A 14,951-nucleotide genomic window follows, 5' to 3' on the forward strand; every position below is an offset into this window, starting at 1 on the left:
GAGGAAAACTAGAAAAACAAATCATAAAGCAAGAAGTCGTCACACAGGCAATCTAACGTGTGGTGTAGTGTGTAGTTCACCTAAAACAAGGCTCTACATAAATACAATAAAGTCTATAGTCTGTATGTCACAAGTGCTAGATAACTTCTTGTAAAATATTCAAAAGTCTTTCGTTCGTTTTTTGAAACAAGTAAAAAGCACATCTGTAGGAAACAGAGCATCGTTCCATCTGCGTACTGACCAGAAAACGAGAAGGAAAAATAACAACTTCCATCTCATGTCCACCGATATATTGTAAAAGCATCCAACCTCCTGTGTTCCTCCTCTGTGCAAATATGTTACAGGACAGACGGGCATGCTGACGCACAAACCATGCAGAAATCTACAGCTGTGACGGAAAGACGATGAAATAAACTCTGACCTGCAAATAAACAACGCTCAGGCCAGGCATCGTGGTAAATTGGCAGGAATGACGTAATGTCAAAGGTTAAAAAAATAAGGAAAACTAATGGAATGCTTTTTTTATACAAAATGAGGAACTGTAATGATCCTGTAAGATTGTATAGATGGGCTGACTTTAGTGTTAGTGCTCTTATTACAAAGCTCTTTGGGAATGTTGCTTTACATGTCCGAGATGATTTCATCCAATGTCAGTGTCTGTACTTTTCAAAAAGTAATTCAGTAGAGATTTGTCGAGCCCAAAATAGATAATGTAAGACAGATTTTACAAACAAAAGAGTTCAGAGTAAACACTGACATCATCAGGTCAAAATCTCACAAAACCACATCCATGTCACATTTCACCCTAAAATAAAAAAGCATAAAAAAATAAACTGTGTTTGCTATGAAAAATATTTGGGACTTTTCACAATGATTTGCAAATGGCAAACTCTTATTATTGTAAAGTTACTGGATAATTTAGTTTTTATTTGGTAAAGGTTCACTTAAATATGAACCATAATTTTGTATCGTCTTACCGCTTCTAAAATACAACAGTATTTATTTATTTTAACTAATTTATTTATGTTTAAACAAATATTTAAGTTTCAAATCTTTTTTATTTGCAGGGTGAAATGTGACCCAAACATCATCTTGGCTGGTTTGTGAGATCCACCTAACTTCTAATTCAAACCTCCTTAAAGTCTTAAAAGCACAAAAATAACATCAAGTTTAGTTTTATCCTAGTTGTGATGTCAGTACTTGCTCTAACAAAATCAAAGTTTACCAGTAAAAATTTACAGGTGATATTTTTGTCAGTGTCTGTACTTTTAAAAAAGTAATTTTGTAGAGATTTGTCGGACGCATTGGACATGATACTTCAAAAGGCCCCAAACAGATGATGCCTTAAAGGAGTAAGACAGATTTAAACAATCAAAAGAGTTCATAGAGTAAACACTGACATCATCAGGTCAAAATCTCACAAAACCACATCCATGTCACATTTCACCCTAAAATAAAAAAGCATTAAAAAAGAAACAATTTTTGCGATAAACAATATTTGGGACTTTCCACGATGATTAAGCAAACGGCAAACTCTTATTATTGTAAAGTTACCGATTTTTTTTTTACCTTTGGTAAAGGTTCATTTAACTCTATTCCAAAATTATGGTTAATAATAATATTATTTATAATAATAAATGTTTGTCAATGACATTGACAAGTTATCTCATCAATTAAGGGAAACACATTTGCATGAAAAAAAAACGCGTTCCTGATGCGTTTTTATGGTAATCTGTAATACCATGATTATATACTAGATGGCGCACTTACCCAATGTATTAAAAACTGAAGCAAAATTTATTTATAAATTTTACACTCCGTGTATTGTTTAATAATCGTTCTGAATCTGGTTCTTTAACAAAATTCCTTCACAAAAATGCAATTATTTCAGCTTTTTGCTAAAAAATACCCATATTCAAAAGTTTATTTGCAGAGAAAAACTATAGAAAGGATAAAATTTTTTCCTGTTTTGTTGTTTGTTTATTTGAAAGCAGAGGGTCTGCTCTTTCATTTGATATATTTGTATGTTTATATATTTTTAGAATTTTTTCCCTAGAAGGCATTTTGTGAAACTTTTGTGAAAATCACAAAAAATGCTGGCGGGCAACTTTTCAAAAAAAAGGCTGGCGGGGAATGAGTTAAATATTAACCATAATTTTGTATTTTATTACAGCTTCTGGAATACAACAATATTTATTTATTTTAATTTATTTATTCATGTTTTAAAAAAATATAATTTAAGTTTCAAATCTTTATTTTTTGATTTGCAGGGTGAAATGTGACCCATACATCTTCTCGGCTGGTTTTGTGAGATCCACCTTACTTCTAATTCAAACCTACTTAAAGTCTAAAAAGCACAAAAATAACACAAAGTTTAGTTTTACCCTAGTTGTGATGTCAGTATCTAACAAAATCAACGTTTACTAGTCAAATTTAAAGGCCGTAAGAGTCTTTATCGGGGTCTTATTTGTACAGGAATTTATCAAGCGTGTCAAAATAAAGAGTGAAGTCATGACGAGTCTCTAAACTAATGCGACTTTAAATGAATGAAACCAACGGCAGCTTTAAACAGTGCCTATAGTGAAACCAGTAATGGGCAAAGCCAGACCACATATACTGATACTTTGCAATACTAATTTCTCATTCGAGTCTGCAAACTTTATCATATATAATATATCTATAGATCTTTGTCATATAAATCTACTATGAACAGAACGTAGTAAATACACAATTGTTGGAATCGATATACAAAGTAAAACCATCTCCCTCCCACCGCATAAAAAACCAAACAAAATAAAACAAAATGACAATAAAAAACCAGACCCCAAGAATGTCCGGAAAGCCTGTTACTCTCCAAGAAATGAGAAATGAAGGATTTTAAGCATGTTAAACACATTGTCAACTATAAAAAGGCCAACGAACAAAATTCAAAAGTACAAAAACAAGACAAAACACAACAAGGAATACAAGAAATGGGTCAAAACCCAGAAGTGGAGTAGTCATGAGTGACAGGCGCATATAAAATAAAGTCAAAGAACAATGGCAACAGTGAGTCAAATCTTTCCTAATTCAACCTACACAGTTAAAGAATGCCAAAGGTAGTCGCGTGAGCCCAAGCAAAAGGGTTGTCAAACAAATCATTACCTCTGAATCAGTCCAGAATCCCAAAAAATTAAATGTACAATCAAAGTCAAGCCAAATGTTTTACCGTGAGCATGCATAATTGCGTATATATAAATATACACACACACACACACTTCTATGTGCTGTTGAGAAGCATCGGTACGCCGGCCCTTTAACTGAAAGGACACGGCTCCAAAACTACAAAGTCCCATGCAGATTGTCCGAGTATCACAGTTGTCTCAGAGGCGTTTACGAATGTTTTCTGAGTGGAAGCTGGTGGTCCCGCTACTTCCTGGATTGTGTCATGTGACAAGCACATGTTCTGTAGCACCTGCCCCTAGTGAAAGCCCTTCGCATCGTTGCCTTAGCTCAGGGCGGACGGCAGGCAATGTGACGCTTTACACCAGCACTAAATCACACCAGGTGGCACATCTAAAGGCTCAGTGGTACATTTAAAATCGTTAACCAGCCCTTTTGCTCTTGGTTCAAAGGTGTCGATAAAATCGACCATCTGCCGAGTAGAATAACGTTGGTGATAAGCTAGTGCCCTTGATTAACTGTAAAGAAATCGAGACATTCGTAGCTATAAAAGTACAATGTGTTGAGATAAGGAAAAATAGAAAGTGATTTTCTTTTAAACCACAAATTTGTATGACACGTCGTCATTACAGCCCTATCATGTGTGAATGCTGCTAGTGGCGAAAAACTGCTGGGGTTAACAGTAAACTCATGCTCTCGAATATTTGACGTTTTTCCTTTTTTTTTGTAGTTGCTGCTGTTAATCTACATATAAGATTTAAAGTGAAACTTGGCAGATGGAAAGCTGTTCAGAAACGGTGCATGCTGGTTAACCCTTTGAGGAACTTGAGGTGCGTATTTGGTCATTGAAGTTGAAACAAGACGCTACATTGGCTTGCCTTCTAAAGCACTGGAGAAGTCGGCAACTACCTTAGAAGTTCATTTGTCAGTGACACGAGTTCAAGTTATGTAATGTCCGACACAAGCACAGAAAAATGAATCAACGTAAAACGGTAAAAAGCGTGCGTGAAACTTGAAGATGTCTGCGGGGAGTTCCTGGTAAACATGCGGAGGGTTTCTCGAATCTTCAGGCCAGCCTTTGACCCTCAAGCGTCCCCACCCCTTAAACAATAAAACGGGGTGGTGGGACGTCTTCCCTCCTGTAACTAGTTTAAGGCAATGTTCTTCTCGATCCATTACGAAAACTCTTTCGAAAAAGGCACAAACTCGCATCGTCACTCTCATGGCTCCGTGTTAGGGGGTTTCCCAGAATTCTTCGCTCTTTCTCTATCTCAGATCTCATTCTCCGCCCTCCGGGGTCAATAGTCATTATCGTCAGAAGCGCCTAGCAGTAACTTGGATGACAAATGGAATGAATGTCATTATTTTATCGACAAAAACAACATAAAAAAATAAAACGACAAAAGGATGCGGCCATAATGAGGCCCACAGCCAAAATCAGTCACGTGGGCTATTTAGTGGCTCTGGAAAATTAAGGAAAGGAAAAGTTTTCGTTGAAAGCACCAGCTCTCACATCTAACAATGAAACGTGAGTCTTTGTTCTGCTCAAAAGTGCCCCTTGTGGACAGACTGGGAACAGCGTCCTGGACACTGGCACATAGAGAGACCCAGCTGAGATGGTTTTTGTACTGTTGCACTCTGGTTGTTATGGAGAGTTCTTCAGACCGTTTCGGTTCCGGTGCTCAAAGTGCACACGTCGTGCCCGGCGGAGCCGGAGCAATAAATGAAACGGATGGAGAGAGCAGAGTGAGGTCAGATGCCCCGAAGAGGCTCCGAGCCAAGAGAGTCGCCAAGGAAGTTCAGCGGACCTTCTACAATGGAGGTTCCTCTTCCATAGGCTCCTCCTCTGTCCTGTTGGGTAACACAGAAATATTCATGTGAAAGTGATCATATGTAAGAAAAAACTGATTTACTGAATTTGATCCAACAATCATAAAAATACAAAAGGTTCTTCACAGCGATGCCATAGAGCAAAGCCCCCAACTGCTCTTTAAGGCCCATATTTAAAAAAAAAAATTGTATATGATGCGGGCCAAACTTTTACCCCAATATATATATAAAATTAGTGCTGGTCAAAGATTAATCGCGATTAATCGCATACAAAATTAAAGTGATTTTTTGCATAATATATATGTGTGTACTGTGTGTAGTTATTATGTATATTTCACCACACTCACATACATATATTCATTTTAGAATTCTTTATACATATTTTTAAATAATATATTTATAAATAATATATAAAAATATAAATAAATAAATATATATACACATTAATGTTTCTTATATAATATATACATAATAATTATACACAGCACATATTATGCCAAAAATCACTTTTATTTTGTATGCGATTAATCGCAATTAATCTTTGCCCAGCACTAACTATATATATATGTTAGAACTTATGTTGTTTTTGTTACTTTTTGTTATAGGTTATATATTAAAAAAACATGCATTGTAAAAAAGTATTTTGCCTTTTAATTATGGAAAACTCAGATTTTCTTTTTTAATATTTTAAAGACAATTGCAAGAGCCAAATGTTAATAGTTCAACTATAAACATTGCACAAATAAAGTGCAAGTGTAAATAATCAACACATGTATTTTTGTATAGCACCACTGTAACTAATGCATAGCTCTTGAACTTCTTTTGTTTATAACTGTTTAAGTTTTCACAACATATAGCCAGTCTTCTCCTAATGACTTAAATAGCACTTCATGTTTTTTTTTTATATTTTAAAGATATATAGGCGAAGCCGCCTTTCCATTGTACTTCCATTCTACATTCAAACACGAATGTCGGAGTTTGCCCCCTTGTGGTAGTCGTAATAAAATTTTAGTTTAATTGTAAAACTATGCCAAAATGCGATAGAGCCTATTTATACTTCATAATTAACTTTCAGTAATCAAAAGTTTTTAAACATTTCACAAGACTTTTTTAAGATGTCAAATAAATCTTTGGTGTCTCCAGAGTATGTATGTAAAGTTTTAGCTCAAAATACCATATAGATAATGTATTATAGCGTGTTAAAATTCCCACTTTGTATTTTTCCACATGCTTACAGAGAATGGTTACCAAAACTAAGTTACTGGGTTGATCTTTTTCACATTTTCTAGGTTGATAGAAGCACTGGGGACTTAATTATAGCACTTAAACATGAAAAAAGTCAGATTTTCATTATATGTCCCCTTTAAAGGATTTAAGTGTTACTGATAAAGTTAAACAAAAAAAGATGAATAATTCTCACCTCGCACAAAGTGTTTTTATTGGAGCACACTGAAATACATCACTTCCGGTCAGCGGAGTAGTCGCACAAGTTTATATTTTTTTAATGAATCAAAAGCTTAAATTGGATGCGATAATTATGCACCCCATGCAGCCCCTTTCTGACTCTCCTTCTGGTTTATCGGCCATTATTTGTCATGTACTGTGGAAAGACGGCTTTAAAGTAACCACCCTGATTTTAAATCAGATGAAGATGACTGGTGGGCTGGATAAAGATGATTGGAGGGCCGCGTTTGGCCTGCGTGCCACCAACTATTTTTAGATCCCTAAAAAAACATTAATTCAGTAATAAAGTTTTTTTTAGCTTTTTAGGTTCTTTATAAAACTAAAAATCGGTCCTCATGGCATCACAAAGCACCTTTATTGTAAAGAGAGAAGGAATGTGCACTTTAAAAAATACTTTGATGAATTTTTTTGTTAAATCAACTCAGATTTACAAGTCATGTCAACAGAAATGAGTTGTCACAACTTATAAAATATAGTTGAGAAAAGTCAACTTAATTTTATAAGTTATAACTACTCACCTGTAGTTATAACAACTCATCTCTAATCAAGATAAATAGTAAGTTGAAATGACTTGTAAATCTGAGTTGATTCAACAAAAAATTTTAAGGCAGCAAAGTATTTTTTACAGTGTGTATAAAAATTAATATTTCAATTTTTTTGATTTAATCTAAAAGTTTAAGACCCTGAAATTGGCAGAAATAATTATTTACATTATACCATATAAATCATTCTTGGTCCTGCCACAGATTACAGCCAGAAAATGCGTAATAAGAACAATAACAGGAAAACCAAATGACACAATAGTTTCTAATGCACCTTTTGCACTGGGCTCCTCATAAAATAATAGGAAATCACAGGGGCGTAAACCTGTGCGTGGCGCGTGTACTGTATACGTATGTGTGAAAGACTCTGAGTGTTTAAGGAAGAACCAGAAACCTCAAGCATCTGTGCTCAATGTTGCCTATGTGTTTTCAATTAGGACTCTGGCAGAGCGCGTCTCTCAGAAGCCCAGCGATGCTGGACGTCTGCTCCGCACATTCGGTGCGTCTCGGCTGCGCATCACTTGTTCAGGACCCTCCGCGCATTCATAAAGACGTGAATGGATGGCTTTAAGCAAACGTGAGACAGCGAGCATGCGTGTGCATGGTGTGAGATGAGTGTCCTCTTCCCCATGTGCTTGTTGGCCACGGACAGGGAGGCCATAGCGGTCACGGTCTCCGCCTCATCGCTTTCACAACGCTGCGCCTCCAGCAACGAGTAGCCCAGCGTGGAGGCCGACCGCTGCAGTGAGCGCCAGTATTTACCTACGACACAAATCAAGATCCAATCAGCTTGGATCTGGAAAATCGAACCCAAGACCATTTGTACTGCCAATGCAATACTCTGCCAGTTGAGCTACAGTAACATGAAATGAAACCAACACTTGCAAATGCAAGATCACATCTTGTTTAAATCTGAAGCATCTATTATGCCAAGACTTGTTTTAAGGTGCAAACAACTTAATAGTTAAGTTAATAGACATTAACACCACCAAACATGCAAAGACATCATAAGCGTGCACTCACCGTGAACTTCCAGAACTTTCTCCATGGACTGAACAGCGTTGGAGTTCGGCCTTTGCTGTAGCACTTCTTCTGGGAGAGGGTCCAGCTGAAATGAAGACCACAGCTGTCAGGTTATAGCTTTGACTGCACAAACATCTACTGATATACGGATATATCGACCAGGCTGATCTTGATGACATTAGACTTGTTCACTTTAAAGACGAAGTACGGCAAGAACTTGAAAGTTTTCATATATTCACCATCAGCCACTGAGCACAAAGTCTTGGTATGCTCCAACGATTGAATCGCTCAATGCATGTGCATGCACACTTTAGTTAGAAAGCAATATAAGATGCAACTAATAGATGGCACTTCTCCATCAGGTTGTTTACAGGAGAACCCTGGGTGCATTGATGGTTACCTGGCATTAAATGCAACAGCATGGCTGTGTTTATATACAAACTGGAGCTCACAGATGTGCTGAACGCTGTATTTAAAGATAGCCCAGTCTGCACAAAGCCAACAATGCAGGGCTTTGTGCTTTGTCACGGCGCGTGGGCCAGGAGACCTCATGCTCTGGCAAACCCTCACGACAGCTAGGGGACCAGCAAGGCCAGAACCCAGAGGAAACGGCCGGTATACGAAACCGCATTCCTGGTGTGGATTGATTCCATTTCCCCCTGGCTGCAAGCTGCATTTTTTCACCCACGCGCATAAGCGAGAAAATGTATGGCTGAGCGTTCTGTGTCCAAATAATAAAGGCATGCATCCTGTCATTCAACCTTCACAACCATTTGCATGAAAAAGAAAGGTGAGTGAAACAAGGGTGGAGTGATTCTTGAAATGTAAGCAAGTGGAGAGACAGAAAGATCAGCCAGGCTGGAAAATTTGCTTTAAATAAAACAAATAAATCGAAGCTATGAGGACTGGAGATGCAGAGGAAGGCCATATGAAGGAGGATTTAATCCTGCTGTTGCACGACCAAAATGCATACATATTATCAGCATGTATGATCCATGGGATCAACCCCATGACTTTTGCATGTGCAAGTGAGCACCATGTTTGAACCAAGCGTGCCGCACATGCTCTGAAAAGTCCAAAACGTCTCGATCGCCCCCCAGTGACTGGTCCCAGTATAGGTCATAAACCCCGCCTCCCCATGTTATTCAATGGGACTTGAGACCAACTAAAATATTTTATTACACTTCAATTATCTTTTTTCCGAAGCTGGTTTCTGTCATTTACTGCTTTTATCACGCTGATGTACATTAAATGTTTGTTTTTAAAATAGGTTTGTGTATAGTTAATTATTTAATGATATAAAAACGGTGGTGTCATGTCATGATTGACAGCTGTGATATCGTGTGATATGCGCATTCTACGAGAGCAAGGGCGGGGTTTTGATTTTGCGGCTTCCCTTCCTGTTCACTACTGCGCATGACTGGTCCCGAAATCGCTACTGCGCAGACTCAAGAACCGAGATGTCAGCGCCATATCGGGACACTGACGGCTTCACTTCTCACCAATGGAAGAGAGTGAACAATTTGCATTATTTTTTTTGATAGAAAGTAATTGAGAGACGACAGGAAAGTACAGGGTGCAGAGAGAGGTATGGGATTGGCAAAGGACCTCGAGCTGGGATTCGAACTCGGGTCGCTGGAAGTGCATCTGCACCATATGTCAGAGCACCATCCACTACACCAACGGCTCCAACAACATATACTAATATAGACAGTTTAATTGACCCCATCGATCCCAGAGGATCTTATGAAAAACTTTACATTATTTTACTCGAAGTCAACGAAAATCAAGCAGGACCAAAACATTTGAAAAAAGTTCAGCGACAACGTCCAAAGGATGACAGCAGTAATGACAGTGTTCTTAATATGACAAAGTAAGTGTTTTGATTAATGCCATTAATGTTTATTTTTTTTAATCAGTGTATACCACTAGTCAACTAAATGAATATGGCAATGATGAATTCACATTTAAATATTGATTCAATAGATTTATAGCATTTTGAAAAAAAAATCATTGATTTATTGCATTTTGCGGAAAAAGTTTTTATAAATCTTTGAAAATCAAATTATGAATTTTAATTTTTAATGTTAACCTAAAGATGATATGTGAAAGTTTGTAACAGAAAAAGGTGGTTTTCATCTTGTCACTTTCTTGGTATAGAAAACACATTTTTACCAAACTCTTCAAATACAGACTGGAAGTTCACTTCCATTCAGGCGCTTAACTGTGACAAAACGCGGCGTCGGATGAAATTGTTTATAATCATACAGCTTCTTCTCAAACACCCCTTTAAAACATTTCAAATGAATCTCACAAAGGCCAACGAGAAATTGATCTTGATTGACATTTTACTTCTCTTATTTGAATAATACAATACTGAAAGTAGAGGAAATTAAACATGAAGATGGGAATACTGAATCAGGAAAAGACAGGAGCCAAATTGGAATGCGCATTCACTACCTGAGCACCAAAGCTCAACGTACTAACCGCAAAGCAGAGCCTGTGCACATGAGAGCGTGTTACTGAACTTGTGGAGGACTGCCATGGACTTCCAGTACCTCGCGTGTCAGGAGGAAAAAGAAGTAAAAGCTCAAGATCCAGGGTTGGCAAAGACAAAGCTCTCACGCTGGACAAAAGAGCCTTGTTCAGCCACTGGCAGACCATCATACTAAGCTTGAGTGAGATCTAACGGATGAATCATCATAGCCAATCAAAAAAGACAGCGATCGCCCGACACCTCTCTTTACTTCATCGATAACACATACTTGACATAGCGCTGGTTTTATGGATAAAGGTGGGTCGCATCTCACTGACATTTACTTCGTGAGAACAACTTGGCAAGTCGTTTCTTAACAAAATTGTACATTTACACTGGCTTTGAAAAGCTAACCTGACTTAACTAGTTTCCCACAAGTACATCACCAGTAGTCCCACTACCCAATTTTTCTTAAAGGCAGAAATAGTCTCATGTGTGAAGTGAGGCCAGCTGGTCGTTCCGTCACACTTTCCCGCTGTGAGGTTTGATTGAAGGTCAACACTCGTCCCCCCGGAGTGTTCCCTCTGGAATCCCCCGGCCCCTCTCAGCTCTACAACCCCGCTGCGAGCGCGACCCTCTCCTGCACTGGCCGAGGAGGAGGGGTCAGATCTGTCCATCACAATGATGGACGGCCTTGCCACGCACCTTTAAACGTTAGTTGGTCTTGTCAGCGTGTGCCAAGCTGCCTGGCAGATATGAAACGCATGCCATTGGCCGGCATCAACCACGACAGTGGGGTTTATTTAAATTCCCCACTCACGACTTCAGCATGAGGGCCTTCATGTTCTCAAGGAGAAAGAAAAGCTTTTGTTAGGACGGTTTCTGTCAACCTGCCTGCAGTAATATAAATCTTGTAGAAATGAGGCACGTCTTTCAAACATGCGTTAAGGTGAAGGCAAGCCAACTGGGGACGGAATGCAAAATAGGGTTACAGAAAGATCACGCAATAGATGTGCAAGGAACCAAAACCATCTGAGAAAAAAGGACTTTGAAGGAAATGTGTGTTATTTAACTACTCAAATATACATGACTTAAGTTCACTGTGGTATAAAATATGACAGCAATGGTATAATTCATTCCCATCAATGTAAATTGTTGTGCCAAGTGGGACAGACAGACAAACAGATAGACAAATTAATAGACAAATGGATAGATAGACAGACGCACAGATGCTAGATAGATAGACAGACAGATTATAAATGAATAGATAGACAGACAGACAAAACTAGGGATACATGTATTGACAGACTGACAGACAGACAGACAGACAGACAGACAGACAGACAGACAGACAGACAGACAGACAGACAGACAGACAGATAGATAGATAGATAGATAGATAGATAGATAGATAGACAAAGGGATAGACAGACTGACAGGCAGGCAGACAGATTATAACTGGATATACAAACAGATAGACAGACAGAAAAAGGGATAGACAGACAGATAGAAAGAGGGATACATGTATTGACAGACAGACAGACAGATAGATAGACAAAGGGATAGAAAGACAGACAGACAGGCAGGCAGGCAGACAGATTATAAATAGATATACAGACAGATAGACAGACAAAGGGATAGACAGACAGACAGACAGACAGACAGACAGACAGACAGACAAAGGGATAGACAGACAGACAGACCGATAGACAAAGGGATAGACAGACAGACAGACAGACCGATAGACAAAGGGATAGACAGACAGACAGACAGACCGATAGACAAAGGGATAGACAGACAGATAGGCAGGCAGACAGATTATAATAGATATCCAGACAGATAGACAGACAGAAAGAGGGGTACATGTATTGACAGACAGAAAGACAGATTGAAAAAGGGATAGACAGACAGAAAGACAGGCAGCCAGACAGATTACAAATGGATAGATAGACAGATAGAAAGAGGGATACATGTATTTACAGACAGATAGACAGACAGAAAGAGGGGTACATGTATTGACAGACAGACAGACAGACAGAAAAAGGGATAGACGGACAGAAAGACAGGCAGTCAGACAGATTATAAATGGATAGATAGACAGATAGAAAGAGGGATACATGTTTTGACAGACAGATAGACAGACAGAAAGAGGGGTACATGTATTGACAGACAGACCGACAGACCGACCGACAGACAAACAGACAGACAGAAAAAGGGATAGATGGACAGAAAGACAGGCAGATTATAAATGGATACCCAGACAGATAGAAAGAGGGATATAGTATTGACAGACAGATAGATAGATAGACAAAGGGAGAGACAGACAGACAGATTATAAATGGATAGACAGACAGATAGAAAGAGGGATACATGTACTGACAGACAGATAGATAGATAGATAGACAAAGGGAGAGACAGACAGACAAAATATACATGGATAGATAGACGGATAGAAAGAGGGATACATGTATTTACAGACAGATAGACAGCCAGAAAGAGGGGTACATGTATTGACAGACACACAGATAGACAGACAGACAGACAGACAGACAGAAAAAGAAAAAGACAGACATAAAAACAGGCAATCAGACAGATTATAAATGGATAGAAACATAGATAGAAAGAGGGATACATGTATTGACAGACAGATAGACAGATAGACAACGGGATAGACAGACAGGCAGACAGACAGATTATAAATAGATAGACAGACAGACAGACAGATTATAAATGGATATACAGACAGATAGACAGACAGAAAGAGGTGTACATGTATTGACAGACAGAAAGACAGAGAGAAAAAGGGATAGACGGACAGAAAGACAGGCAGTCAGACAGATTATAAATGGATAGACAGACAGATAGAAAGAGGGATACATGTATTGAAAGACAGATAGACAGATAGACAAAGGGATAGACAGACAGGCAGACAGACAGATTATAAATAGATAGACAGACAGACAGACAGACAGACAGATTATAAATGGATATACAGACAGATAGACAGACAGAAAGAGGTGTACATGTATTGACAGACAGAAAGACAGAGAGAAAAAGGGATAGACGGACAGAAAGACAGGCAGTCAGACAGATTATAAATGGATAGACAGACAGATAGAAAGAGGGATACATGTATTGAAAGACAGATAGACAGATAGACAAAGGGATAGACAGACAGGCAGACAGACAGATTATAAATAGATAGACAGACAGACAGACAGACAGACAGATTATAAATGGATATACAGACAGATAGACAGACAGAAAGAGGTGTACATGTATTGACAGACAGAAAGACAGAGAGAAAAAGGGATAGACGGACAGAAAGACAGGCAGTCAGACAGATTATAAATGGATAGATAGACAGATAGAAAGAGAGATACATGTATTGACAGACAGATAGACAGACAGATAGATAGATAGACAAAGGGATAGACAGACAGGCAGGCAGGCAGACAGATTATAAATGGATGTACAGACAGATAGACAGACAGAAAGAGGGATACATGTATTGACAGACAGACAGACGATAGATTGATTGAAAGATAAGATAGACAGACAGACAGTCAGAGGAATAGACAGGCAGATAGACCAGCAGACAGATAGACAGACACAAAGATGATAGGTGGATAGATATGCAGGCAGGTAGACAGACAGACAGATAGATAAATGTATACACAAACTAAATCACAAGGCCTGGCAGCTGATACGAATTCATGTTCATTTCAAACTGTAATCTTATATTAAATGAATGTAGTGACCAAGCAAACCGGCCTTGTGTTTCACAAAACAGATAATTCTGGAAAATCCACCTCAGTCTTTAAAGGTAAATGCTTGCGTGTTTACTGTAGCTCTTGGGTAAACACAAGGAGAACTTCATTGGTAACTGGCAACAATTAGCCTATTAGGACGTTGTTTATCATATAATTGCTAATGACCACAATTTAGAGAACAACATCTGCTTGCACACATCCATCAATGAGTCACGGGTTCAGAGCCGAATGATGTCAGAGGAGAAGCATCATTCACAAGCTATTTAACCAATCAAACCTCTGATCGCTCACCCAAACGGTGCGAGAATTTACCAAAGGAAACACAATCCTCATTATAACAGCGTCTCCGTCTCTCCACCGCCTGTAAAACAGGAAGTCTATTTCTCACACCGGCCCGGCCAGTTAAACGCTCGATATAATGACCAGAGTCGTGAAAGCGGGCCGCAGCGCTGTAAAGCAGCTCAATCACCTGCACTCAGCTGGGACTACACGATGCTTGACTTACATTTCTAGTAAGAGCCGACCGAGATACTCCAGCCGGGTAGAGAGGTTCGGTGAGCACCTGTTTTCCCATGAGGTGTTAGTTGAAACACGAACAAACACGCCATCCAAAACCATCAAACGTTAGTTACGTCCTCCGCTCGCTGCCCTAAACTTCACCTCTGTTAGCATGTGGCCTTT

The 14,951-nt window shown here is 38.7% G+C and overlaps 1 protein-coding gene across 1 annotated transcript in view; it reads right to left on the minus strand.

Annotated features, from left to right (window-relative positions):
* hdac4 (histone deacetylase 4) overlaps positions 1–14,951 on the minus strand; it is a 293,442-nt gene that overhangs the window by 316 nt on the left and 278,175 nt on the right. The window contains exons 25-27 of the mRNA XM_073854701.1: positions 8,022–8,106; positions 7,615–7,760; positions 1–5,009 (exon numbers count right to left, since the gene is read on the minus strand). The exon at positions 1–5,009 is cut by the window's left edge and continues 316 nt beyond it. Of these exons, the coding sequence (XP_073710802.1) occupies positions 4,974–5,009; positions 7,615–7,760; positions 8,022–8,106 (267 nt within the window). The 3' untranslated portion in view covers positions 1–4,973. The remainder of the gene's footprint in view (positions 5,010–7,614; positions 7,761–8,021; positions 8,107–14,951) is intronic.

Source organism: Misgurnus anguillicaudatus, chromosome 17 (genome assembly GCF_027580225.2).
Source record: "Misgurnus anguillicaudatus chromosome 17, ASM2758022v2, whole genome shotgun sequence".
NCBI classification, from domain to species: domain Eukaryota; kingdom Metazoa; phylum Chordata; class Actinopteri; order Cypriniformes; family Cobitidae; genus Misgurnus; species Misgurnus anguillicaudatus.